Source organism: Centruroides vittatus, unplaced genomic scaffold, assembly GCF_030686945.1.
Source record: "Centruroides vittatus isolate TY-2023 unplaced genomic scaffold, ASM3068694v2 contig_1217, whole genome shotgun sequence".
Lineage (NCBI taxonomy): Eukaryota > Metazoa > Arthropoda > Arachnida > Scorpiones > Buthidae > Centruroides > Centruroides vittatus.
Genome location: NW_027120779.1, coordinates 19,735 through 32,683, shown reverse-complemented (window position 1 = coordinate 32,683; position 12,949 = coordinate 19,735). Strand labels below are relative to the sequence as shown.

The 12,949-nt window shown below is 34.1% G+C and overlaps 2 protein-coding genes across 2 annotated transcripts; both read left to right on the top strand.

Annotated features, from left to right (window-relative positions):
* Positions 1–253: 253 nt before the first annotated feature.
* Positions 254–2,035, top strand: LOC136987281 (leucine-rich repeat-containing protein 15-like). The gene has a single exon (XM_067284995.1). The coding sequence runs from the start codon at positions 329–331 to the stop codon at positions 1,460–1,462; it is 1,134 nt and encodes a 377-aa protein (XP_067141096.1). The 5' UTR covers positions 254–328; the 3' UTR covers positions 1,463–2,035.
* A 5,525-nt stretch (positions 2,036–7,560) lies between these two features.
* On the top strand, positions 7,561–10,208 carry LOC136987270 (platelet glycoprotein V-like). Its single transcript, XM_067284985.1, has one exon. It carries the CDS (start codon positions 7,666–7,668, stop codon positions 9,673–9,675), a length of 2,010 nt encoding a protein of 669 aa, XP_067141086.1. The 5' UTR covers positions 7,561–7,665; the 3' UTR covers positions 9,676–10,208.
* The last annotated feature ends 2,741 nt before the right edge of the window (positions 10,209–12,949 follow it).

The following is a 12,949-nucleotide window of genomic DNA, read 5'->3' as shown; positions in this document are numbered from 1 at the left end:
CATATCAATTTGTTTAAACGAACAATTCCCGTCTAATAAATGTGCAAAAAAAATCTTTTATTCATAAAATATTAATTTAACGTTAATCCGATATTCTTCCTTCCAATGCAACGGAAATAAACGAGGAGATTAAAAACTGTATACGTAATATTTCTGACGGAAATGACGATTCCCTGTCACTGACGTCATAATTTATCGTGTTTTCACTCAGTCAGAAGAAAGTAGTAACAGTACTAAATATGTAAAGCACGTTTACTCTATTGTGTATTTTTCTTCGACCGTTCTGCTGATCTTCGTGTCGAATAAATTAGAATTTTCGTCGGACGAGATGAGGTTGGTTGTCATTTTGCAATTGCTATTTTTAGTGGTAAATTCTTGTCAAGAGTTTTGGCAACATTGGGGAAATGTTTCTTGTACGTCATCGGCAGACAGCTGCTACGAATCAAAAAACTTTTCCTCTGTTGAAATATTAAACCAATTATTATTCATCAAGTGCGGAGAGGAAACGATCGACTCTCGTTTGATGCGATGTTTGGACGTTAGAAATGTACAAAAGATATTATTTAGAAATTGTTTTTTGTCCGGAATTAACTTTGGAATATTCTCGTTTGGATATGGAATAGAACACATCAAGATATTTTACGTATCAAACGTGCATGAAAGAAAGTTCGAAAGCGCCTCGTTTAATAACATGTCTTCTCTGCGATCGGTCGAAATAGAAAGCGTGAAGACGTCGGAACTTCTAAATTTAACATTTCACAATGTTTCGTCTCTGACCTCATTGAAAATTGACTCCTTTAAGTTCAATTTATTTCCGAACAAACCTTTCCGAGAATTAATTAATCTTTCCGAATTATACATCACGTATGGTAACTTACGAGTTTTACCCAAAGATCTATTTTACAATCTTCACAATTTGACACAACTGAACTTAAGTTACAATAAGATTAAATCGATTCATCCACTTGCCTTCAGAAATCTCACCCGATTGGAATATTTGGATTTGGAATGGAATCGAATAAAGAATTTACCCGGTGACATGTTGAAAGGTCTTTATAATTTAAGGACACTTAATATTAGTTGGAACCGAGATTTATCAGAAATTCCGTCCGGATTCTTTAAGAAACTACACAACTTCACTGTATTTTCTGCATCGAGTTGTTCCTTCTCTTCCCTCGAAAAAGATGTATTTTCTGACTTAATTAATTTAAAAACTGTCGATTTAGTTTTCAGCCAAATTCAACATCTCCCGTCAAATCTTCTCAGAAATAATAAACTACTGACACGATTTTCCTGTTCGTTTAATAAAATATCGGCACTTCCAACGGGAATCTTTCATGGGCTTTCTGAACTGCGAGAGTTAGAGTTGCGGGGAAACCAAACCGGCTACAAAATCTTCCCGAAGATGTTTTTCAGAATTTGTCGTCATTGCAGACTCTCGATTTATCACAAAATCGCCTGACATTTTTACACGAAAACATCTTCCTCCCATTGACTAATTTAACGCATCTCGATCTGTCTAATAACAGTTTAACTACAATTATTGGTGAGCATCCTTTTGGCGGCAGCAAGCGTCTGCGTACTCTCCGTTTAAACAATGCGGGCTTGACACAATGGCCGGTGATAAATTGGACAGAATACAGCTTGACTGAAGTCGATTTCTCAAATAATCGTTTCGAAACCGTGAAATTGCCAATTTACACACCAAATCGCGTGATAATGCGTCTATATAATTCTAAAATCAGAACAATTTACATCGATGACAGGAAATATGGATTTGAAATGCCGACTTATGATTTAAGTAATAATGAAATTACTTGTAACTACGAACTGCAGCAGTTCGTTTCTGCCCTTAGGTCAAATATAGAATTAGGAAAAAAAATATTTCCAAATATAAAGGACACAAAATGTTACGGAGAAGAAAGAAATTTGCTGGATAATACATCACTCGTAGTCATAGAAAATTATTGTCCGATGAATTGCGAATGTTTTGCTGAACAAAATCACGTGATGGTGAATTGTTCTGGAAGAAGAATCGACAGAATTCCCGAAGTTCTGGTCCCGGATGCGGCGATTCTCGATTTGAGTAATAATTATATAAAGGAGTTGTGACGTGGAAACACGTCTCCTATCTACGTCTGAGTAATAATTCTTTAAGTAATATTTCGGATTATTTTCTTTTGCCACACCTGAAATTCCTGTGGTTGGACGGAAACCGGTTAATCCAATTACCTTCTGGTTTAATGAACTTGATCGACGTTTCTACGGAATTTAAACTTTACTTATCCAAAAACAATTGGACGTGCCATTGTCATACGCTTTTCACTAAGGACTGGTTGATTAGAAACCGGCAGAAGATTGCAGATTTCTCCGATGTTTTCTGCTCGAAAAATTCGTCTTTTCTGTCTTTCAGCGAAATCGTTTCTAATGATCGATGCAGACAAATGGCTGAAGATAATTTTGCGTCGTCAGTAAATGTTTTGTGTACAAAATGCGTGTCTTCCGACGAAGTTAGTTCTGTTTCAGGATGGAAAATCGCAGTGGCTGTTCTTACTTCTCTATTGTTAATAGGTGTGATTATTGTTGTTTCCTTTAATTTTTATCGCAGAAAGAAAAATGTTCAGAAAGTGCCAAAGACTGATGAAGAGGAAGTGGTTTATCACAATGTCCTCGCTTGACAAATTCTGTAATTACTACAATTCTGACTAAGTATTATATTATACAATGTGTAATAATTAGATAAAACTGTAATTCCGTGACAAAGTCAATACTGAAATTCGACAATAAAGCAATACTTTATATACAGTAAGTAGAGAAATGAAAATAACAATTTATAATTCAAAAAAAATATTATTAAAATTTGTATTCTCTGTAACGCATCGTTGATATTTCGATAACAATTAATATTTTTCTATGGAGAATCTCCGGCAATTCGTTTCGAGATTTGTTGCTTTTAATTTCTTATTACGCATTCTTCTCTAATTGAACTTACTTAAAGTATTTTATACTTTGGACTTATTTGTCATTTTTCTTTTGTCACCGCGATAGGCTCTTCTCGTTGAGAACTTTTGGGTTCTTTCCGCCATACTTTCTTCCACACTTCATGCATTTATCAGTTAATCCTTGCCAAGCCAAGTCGATATTGCCTGGGGCATCCGCGGTGTCATATTTTTTCAAAAGTTGCACAACACAAACATAGATTTAAGGGAAATACGGCGCTACGACGAATTGCCACCTTTACTTCATTGGTTCGTGTTCGTAAACAATCGTATTATATACGAACCGATGAAATGCCGCTATAATTCGAATCGGCGTAAATTTTGATATTTTTTTAGGCTTCGAGCAGACCGCGTTATTTCGAATCAGCGTTAATCGAGGCAGCGTTAAGCGGGGTCTTACTGTACTTAATAAAATATTATTACTCCATTGTAAGTTATCTCTGGGAGAGAATGATCCGGAATAATCGAGCATTCACTATTTTATTATAATAAGAATTGAAATAATTGATTGGTATTAAATGATTTATTCAGAAAACGTAATTTTAAGCCCGTTCTTTATGAAAATTTAAATGAAAAATAAGGAGAAAGTACGTCGCTGATAACTCGATAGCATAATTACACGCGTTTGTCACTCTTACGCCCTTTAAACGGTTGCAAAGCGCGTGACATCGCTTTAAATAAAATAATTATTTTTTATAATGCAAACGAGTTTTTCTTCGCAAAATTAATTTTTGTACACAACTTTTTTAAAAATATCGATTTTGCGTTACCTTCAGTCACTTCTAATCCTTCTCCGTTTGAAAGGCGGCACGGGTTGCGTTTAGGCATTATACAATAGTAGAACAGTACGCATAATATAAAGTCACGACACACGACAGCAAAATCGCTTCCTAAAACATAGAAAATGTTTTCCTAATGTCGATAACTTTCATCGTTACATTTATCATTTGTCAATGGAATGACAGATTGTTGTACTTTTCTTTTTTTCTTTGTTGGGCGTTCGTCGTCTGAAGATGTCTTCATTGTTAACTTTACCACAGGCAGTTTTCTTCCCAGTCAGTTCTTCTCCTAGGTTGCGTTTTCGTATTTCAGTTTTATAATCAATTAAAATGACAATTAATACGTCAATTACATAAACTAAACGTTAAATTTAATAAGATTTTTACTTTGTATAGGGTTTATCAGGAGCAGCCCATTGTTTACAACGCCACACGAACAGGAACCACGCCAATTGCCTCTTCGTCCAGAAACTTTACGAAAATCCAACTAAAAAACAAGAAAACAAACTTGTTAGCTTTATGTCTGCACGAGTTTAAAACACAGTTATTTGTAAATGCAGCTGTAAACTCGTGCTTACTCGGCACGATTCCTAATGAAAGGTCTCCATTAAGTAAGGGAATAGCTTTGATTGGTATATAATCCGGAAGTTACGGATTTGCGGAACACGATTAATACGTTACGAATAGCAAATTTACTGCCTACTTGGTGTTTCAAAGACATGTCGTACAATGTGCCAATCGTTTTACTTAACGACATTACAATCCAAAGCACCGGTTCGTTAATAAACAAACATACGTTAACGATTAACACTCGTAAGAACGAAATTTGTAAACTGATGCTTGTGAAACTGATGCTTGTGAAAGTATTGAAAAACAGCAGATGCGGGAGGTAAATGAATTGTTTTCCTGCAGGATAGTTGATGCCAATCTTCGGCATAAACGTTAATACTCGGAAAATAAGCGTGCGTACAGTTCACACTGCCACCTTCTGACAAGAGTCTGCGGTTTGACACAATACAGATTGATGACGTCATACATTAACGAGGAAACTAATTTTCGAACGTTTTCTAAAACGTGCTTTTTGCACAAGGGATTTTCAAAAATTCATACGAGGAAAAAATTACAAATACACGAAAAGAAATATATTAACATACGAACAAATAAATAATAAAATAATAATAAAAGGAAATATTTCTATTTAATTAAAAAACGCTAACTTGCTTAAATATGAAATAGTAATTACTATTTCATAGCTAAGTAACATTATATAATTGTTTTTCTATACTAAAATTTTAGAACTTGATAAAAGATATACGTACGTAATTTACCTACAACGTTGTACCTACACACTCGAACATATTATATATATATACGGGTATATATGCATGCATGCACTGTAGATACAGTACATTCACGTCAGGTGATCGAGTTTTCCACAAATCACGTCCACCAGCAAAATCTGATGCACGTAGCGCGAAAATAACACGATTTTGCTCCCGCGAAACTTCCACCGTCCACGAGTTTAACAAAAATATTCAAAAGATTCGATTTCATTGCTGAAATAGCCCTACAGTGTTCCCTTTGCAGTGATCATTATACTTGAAAGTAATTACCCTTTCTTGTTTACAAGTAGGAACTTCTTTTGTTGCTTTCTCCAAAGTTTTCGTACCAAAACTCCATTTCTGTTCCCGCTTTACACAGGTTCGACTTAGAGTGAAATTTAGCATGTAAAATCGCCCCGTTCCGTAAATTTTTTCGTTTACGCGGATTTCCGCTTTACACGGGTTTCTTTCACTTCGACTTTTAAGTCCATTACCCTTCCTTTTGCTCTTCACGCTTTCTCCGAGTTAAGTCGTGCTCTTTCTTTCCGCCATCTTGCAATAAAGAATGCGCAATAAAGTAGAAATTCATACACGAAATTTGTACTGTTGATTAAACTTTGACGACGTTTCGTGTAGTAAATAAAAAAAAACGAGACATACGCTAGAAAAGAGAATTCTTCGCGCTGGAGAGCAGGATTATAAGCCCCAGAGGTGGTTAAGCTAGCAATGGCTGAACACGATTGTTAATTTGGTACTTTAAGGATGAACTGCCTGCTGAAACTTTTTGTATTCGAAGTAAACATAAACAGGTTTACATTCATCCTCGTAAACATTCACTTAAACATTTCGACTTTAAACAATAAAAAACAACATTGTCGTTTCTTAACAGGAGTGTTACGTCATAGATGTCGATCTAACCCGTTCCGAGTGACGTTGCTTCCTCTTTCACTATACTCATTCGAATGTCGAGTGGTAACTTATGGCGATTGATGTAATTTGATACGTTCTGTTTCGGATGACGACGGATGTTTTTCTTAGCGATTCAAATTTTTTCTTTCTCTAACAATGTTTAGGTTTCGACTGTAATGACGTAAAATACACATTCCAAAAACACTACATAATGAAGACAATCGCTACTTATTGAGGGATCAGTCGTAACGTGACGAATTATCTATTTATTCGTTTAAATGCCAACGATGGAGAAGTAATTACCGATAGAAACTAAAGTAAAAATTTTACTCTGTAAATCATTACTTTTCTACTGTGAGATCCCGGGGAGGTACCTTCCTTTCCGGCGACTCACTTGTCAAGGATGGCTGTTACGTTGACGGCGCGTTACGCGTTACGCGAGTGGATGAGGAGGAAGGACGGGGTCGACGATAAGGCGAAGCAAACAGTCAAGAAAGAAACCATTTTATAACAAAACAAGATTTATTAAAATCGAATGAACAAAACTATTCTTTTACCCTCATATACAAAAAAGGAAGCGGAGAGAGAGAGTTTACAAATATTTGTTCATACCTCTATAAATTCCGTAATAGACGGAATCCGGCGAATGGAGTCGTAGTTTGGACACTGGCACTAAAAGAACTTAGAAACTTTTATGGGTCCGGCGGGTGGCGCAGTGTACGTCGTACTCGAGAGACGATCGGAGAGCCCCTTTTGGGGGGAAGGAAGCGTCTTTTATAGGTTCTTGATGAGAAAACCGGTCACGTGATCGACAAAGGATTGTCATTAGGGCCATAGGTGTTCCCGGGATTTAAATAAACGACGAGTTCGGACGCTAACTGTAAACTATCGTGCAAGTTGATCTACCTGCTGCGAGGGAATAACGGCTTGTTGACAGTTAGGGGACGATCGTTGCCAGTCAAGGGTCAACAATTTCCCGGGTATGGAATGTTGTTGATTAAGCCGTTGTATAACTGGAGTGAAATAATTCAGAAATTTTAGGTTCTTAACTTCTAGATTTCACACTACAATTATTTCCTCGTCTTTTAAACTACTTGTTTTAAACTTTGTTTCTCCGTATTTTCCTTTATAAAAACTTCAACATCCTTCCTTTACACTTTCGTTGGTAAAGTTAACTAATTTTAAATGCAAACTAACTCAATTTATATAAGTTTCACACTGAAAATCAATTTATTTTTATTTTTCAAATATGAATGATAGCCTGAAGATGGTCTGAAGATCCAAATAGTCTGAAAACGTTTGGAGTAAACAGAAAAAACTCGGCAAATAAAAATTCAGTTGTGTTCTTATTATGATTAACTAATGTTGCTGGGAAGGAAATAGATATATTCATTTAACGTTAATCTGATCTTGTTCCTTCTAACGTAACGGAAATAAAGGAAAAAATTAAAAACTACACTTAATCTTCCCTGTTCGAAATGACGAATCAATGTCAGTGACTTTGATTCGTTGTCATAATTTATCGTATTTCCAATCAGTCGCGACAAAGTAGTAACAGTATCAAATTCGTAACAACACGGTTTCGATATTGTGTATTTTTCTCGACTGTTTCTGCAGCTCTTCGCGTCGAATGAATTAGAAGTTTCGTCGGACGAGATGAGGTTTGTTATCGTTTTGCAATTGCTATTTCTAGTGGTAAATTCTTGTCAAGAGTTTTGGCAACATTGGGGAAATTTTTCTTGTACGTCATCGGCAAACCGCTGCCACGAATCAAAGAACTTTTCCTCTGTTGAAATATTCGATCAATTCTTATCCATCGAGTGCGGCGAGGAAACCATTAACTCTCGTTTGATGAGATGTTTGAACGTTAGAAATGTAAAAGAAATGAAATTCACTGATTGTTTTCTGTCGGGGATTGACTTTGGAATATTCATTTTCGGGTATGTAATCGAACGAGTCCAGATTTTGTACGAAACATACCGGCATAACAGAAACTTCGAAAGCGCCTCGTTTAATAACATGTCCTCTCTGCGGTCTGTCGAAATACGAGGCGTTAAGACCTCGGAACTTATAAATTTAACATTTCACAATGTTCCGTCGCTGACTTCATTGAAAATTGAACGGTATAACTTCACTTTATTTCCGAACAAACCTTTCCGAGAGTTAATTAATCTTTCCGAATTATACATCAGGCATGGCGAGTTAAGAGTTTTACCCGAAGATCTGCTTTATAACCTTTACAATTTAACAAAACTGGACTTAAGTTACAATAACATTGAATCGATTCATCCTCTTGTCTTTAGAAATCTCACCCGATTGGAATATTTGGATTTAGAAAGGAATCGGATGAAGGATTTACCCAGTGACATGTTGAAAGGTCTTTATAATTTAAGGAAATTTTCTATTTTCGGAAATGATGACTTATCACAAATTCCGTCCGGATTCTTTAAAAAACTGCACAACTTGACTATATTTTTGGCATGGAGTTGTTCCTTTTCTTCACTCGAAGAAGATGTATTTTCTGACTTAATTAATTTGAAAATCATTCATTTAAATTTTAACAACATTAACCATCTCTCCACAAATCTTCTGAAAAATAATAAACTGCTGACAAAGATTTTCTGTGCGTATAATAAAATATCGACGCTTTCAACAGGCATTTTTCATGGACTTTCTGAACTGCGACAGTTATATTTGGCGAAAAACCGATTAGAAAATCTTCCCGAAGATGTTTTTCAGAATTTATCCTCATTGCACATTCTCGATTTATCAAAAAACCGCCTGACATTTTTACACGAAAACATCTTCCTCCCGTTAACTAGATTAAAGCTTCTCGATCTATCTTACAACAATTTAACTAAAATTATTGGTGAGCATCCTTTTGGCAGCAGCAAGCATCTGCGTATTGTCAGTTTAAAAAATGCAGGTTTGACACAATGGCCGGTGATAAATTGGGCAGAATACGATATGACTGAAGTCGATTTTTCAAATAATCGTTTTGATATTGTCAAATTGCCAATTTACACATCAAATCCTATTAAAATTAATCTGTCTAATTGTAAAATCAGAACAATTTACATCGATGACAGTAGATATGGATTTCAAATGCCGACTTATGATTTAAGTAATAATGAAATTACTTGTAACCAAGAACTGCAGCAATTCGTTTCTGTGTTTAAGTCAAATATGGAATTTGCAAAGGAAATGTTTCCATACATAGAGAAAACGAAATGTTACGGAGAAGAAAGAAATTTGCTGGATAATACATCGTTCGTAGTCATAGGAAATTATTGTCCGGTGAATTGCTATTGTTTTGCAGAACATAATCACGTGATGGTGAATTGTTCCGGAAAGAGAATCGACAGAATTCCTAAAGTTCTCGTCCCGAATGTCACGGTTGTCGATTTGAGTAATAATTACATAAAGGAGTTATCTGATGTCGATTGTGTGACGTGGAGATACGTCACTCATCTGCGTCTGAGTAATAATTCCTTAAGTAACATTTCGGATTATGTTCTTTTGCCAAACCTGAAATTCCTGTTGTTGGACGGAAACCGGTTAACCCAATTACCTTCCGGTTTAATGAGCCTGGTCGACGTTTTTCCGGAATTTAAAGTTTACTTATCCAGAAACAATTGGAATTGCCATTGCCATTTCGCAATTTAGTAAGAACTGGTTGCTTAGAAACAGGCAGAGGATTGCAGATTTCTCCGATGTTTTCTGCGTGAGAAATTCGTCTTCTGTGTCTTTCATCGAAATTGTTTCTAACGACGGATGCAGAGAAATTCCAGAAGATAATTTGGCATCTTCGGTAAATGATTTTTATTCGAACGAGTATTGATTGGATGAAGTTAGTTCGGTTTCGGGATGGAAAATCGCAGTGGCTGTTTTTACTTCGCTAATGTCATTCAGTTGGATAGTGTTTGCTTGCTTTGTTTATTGTCGCAGAAAAGGAAATGTCGACAAAGTGCCAAAATATAAGGAAGAAGAAGTAATTTATTATAATGTTTACACCTGAAACATTCCGTAATTTGGATAATTAAAATGCCTCGTGTTTGTTCGTTTTAATGTAGAAGCGTTCATAAATTGCTATTATTTTTCGTTTGCTTCTATTGAAATTAATTTATTATACTTTTTTGTGCATTTTTATTACAAATTATGTTATAAAATGTATAACTACGGCACAATAAAGCAGTAAATTAAGTATAAATAATAGTGATGTAACGAATATTCGGTTATTACCCGGTATTCGGCCTATTCGGCGTATTTTTCACTATTCGGCCGAATACCGAATACCTAAAAACAGGAGTAAGAAATAACAAAAACACAGTAAATTAATTATTTTTGTAACTTTTATTAATGCTGAACATTAAACTATAATTATTAAAGTTAATAAGAAATAGCATCTAACTCTAGGATTAAATTATTTCGTAATTAAATAATATTATAGCCTTTATCTAGCCCGATGTCTTATGGCATTGATGGCGTGTAGGTTTTTTTTTGTTTTTTTAATTCTTTCCGCCCTGTGGGCACTAAGAGGGCCTCTTTTAGAAGGCCCATTATGAGTTCGGCCAATCCCACAATGGGGCGACCGGGTGGCGTGTAGGTTAGAATGTATCGGGCATTAATAATTATAATTTATCCAATAGTATAACGGATTCAATAGTTGCGAGGCCCGATTGAATTCTTTTTTGCGGGGCCCCTCAAACTTTAAATAACAAAATTAATTAACAGTTAATTTACATATTGAAATATGTTGTTTTATTTTTCATAACAATATACTTGGATATTTATTTTTGTAACATGTACTATTTTTAAATATATATAAATTTTGATGTGATGCGGGGCCCCTTCAAGCGCGGGGCCCGATTGGCACCAATCGCTCCAATCGCCTAAAATCCGGCTCTGTTTTCATGCACATATTAATAATTAATTAATTAATATATTTTAATCTCATGGGATGTAGTTAAATGGATTTTATTAATGCTAATTAAGATTCTTTTTAAATCAAATAGCCTACACTGTATTGTCTATTTTTACAAGTGTTGAGTACTGTACAAACAAGTATTATTTAGAGTAAAAGAGTAATCTACTGTTGTTATTACCAACAAGGTTTATTTATATTTACTAAAAAATACAGAATTTATTCTGTTTTTAATAATAAAATGTAAATTTTATATGGCTTTGTGAACCTTTTCCACTGTGAGGGCTTAGCATTTGCCTAATAAGTTTTATTCTATCAGTTACATAATAATAGGAGAAAAATCTAAACTTCATAAATTAAAACAATATATTAAGAATGGAAAAGCTGAAAAAATTGAACCCTCTACAAATATTATGCTATGGTTAAGTCAGTATTGGAAAATAAAAGTGAGGTGATACAATGTAAATTATAATTTTTTGTCCATAGCTCCTGACATTGAGCCATTCTTGATAAAGTTTCAAGGAAACAAATTATTGGCATCATTTCTGTTTGAACACATAAGCATCCTTCTGCAGAATACTCTTGGAAGATTGATAAAATCAAAGAATTTACAGACATTGAAAGTTTATCTAAGTTACCTGTTGTTGATATCAGTGTGAGAAGTAAGATTTTAAGTGATGGGTTGTGACAATAAAATCTGTACAAATAAAATTTCATTATATATACAAACATCTCTAAACCCAATTTAATTAAAATAAGCCAAACAACTACTGGATGACATTGGGCACTTTTCTGTGATTTTATTTAATTAATTTCTTAATAGTTTATCCTAGAGGAAGGCATTAGGCGCAATCTCTTATTAAATTTAATAAGAGATTGCACCTAATGCCTTCCTCTAGGACAAATTATTAAAAAATTAATTAAATAACATCAGGCTACTTTTCTGTGATTTTATCTAGTAGTTGTTTGGCTTAAAATTTTATTAAAAATGACAATGGAATCTTTACAAGCAATTAACACACAACCCATGATGTCAGCCAATGAGTGTACTCTCAACAAACATTCAAGTGCAATACAATAAAAATAAACAAAAAAAATGCATACAAAATATTTTAAGTAAAACAAAGGTTTAATCTACTGCAAGGACAAGAAAAAATGGACTAAATACTTAAAACTAATTATTAATACTAAACTTTGTCCTAATAGATGTTTCTTAGAATTATCTATTGTAGTATTGCAAACTGTATCTGATGCTGCTAATATCAAAAGTGGTTATCTACAAATATATATTACAAAGACTGATACTTGCTGCTCATAATTTTTGCAGTAGATGTCTTGAGCAGCAGGAAATAACACAAAAGCAGCAGTCAGAAAAAGAATATTGAATTGGTTAAAAGAAATCAAGAAGGATCAAAAAGATGGTATCTGAAAAAAATTCAGAGAATTGGGGAATAATTTTTAAAAATCTGAGATTGATTATTTAATGATAGTTTATTTAATTAAGTTTTTTTAAAATAGAAATAGTGTTAGTGTGATCTCATTTGTAGAAATTAAGATTTATGTTAGAATGGATTAAAAATAAAATTTAAACAGATTCGTCTATTTGATTATTTTGTTAAAATTAGTGAAAAATAATTTTTAGATTACTTGTACGAGTAATCCACAACAAATGACAAGTCTTATGACTTATGAGTCATAAGACTTGCACATATTAAGCTTGTTTAACAAACTAAGTTTGGTAAATGGCATTATTGTATTTTTTAAGCTTAGAAGCAGATACCTAGAGAAATGATCCAACATCAAAAGAACAAAATGTTGCAATCTCTGAATCTGTTTATATTTAACACTAACATTGAGGAATTATGGGAACCAGATAGAAATCATTTTAATTTACAGACAACACTTGGAGTTTTTAACTGCTGATAAGCTTGCCAATATTAATGATATTCTTACAGTTGTCTTTAACAGACAGCTGTATCCATGACAACTGTGAAGTTGACAATAATGCAGAAGGAA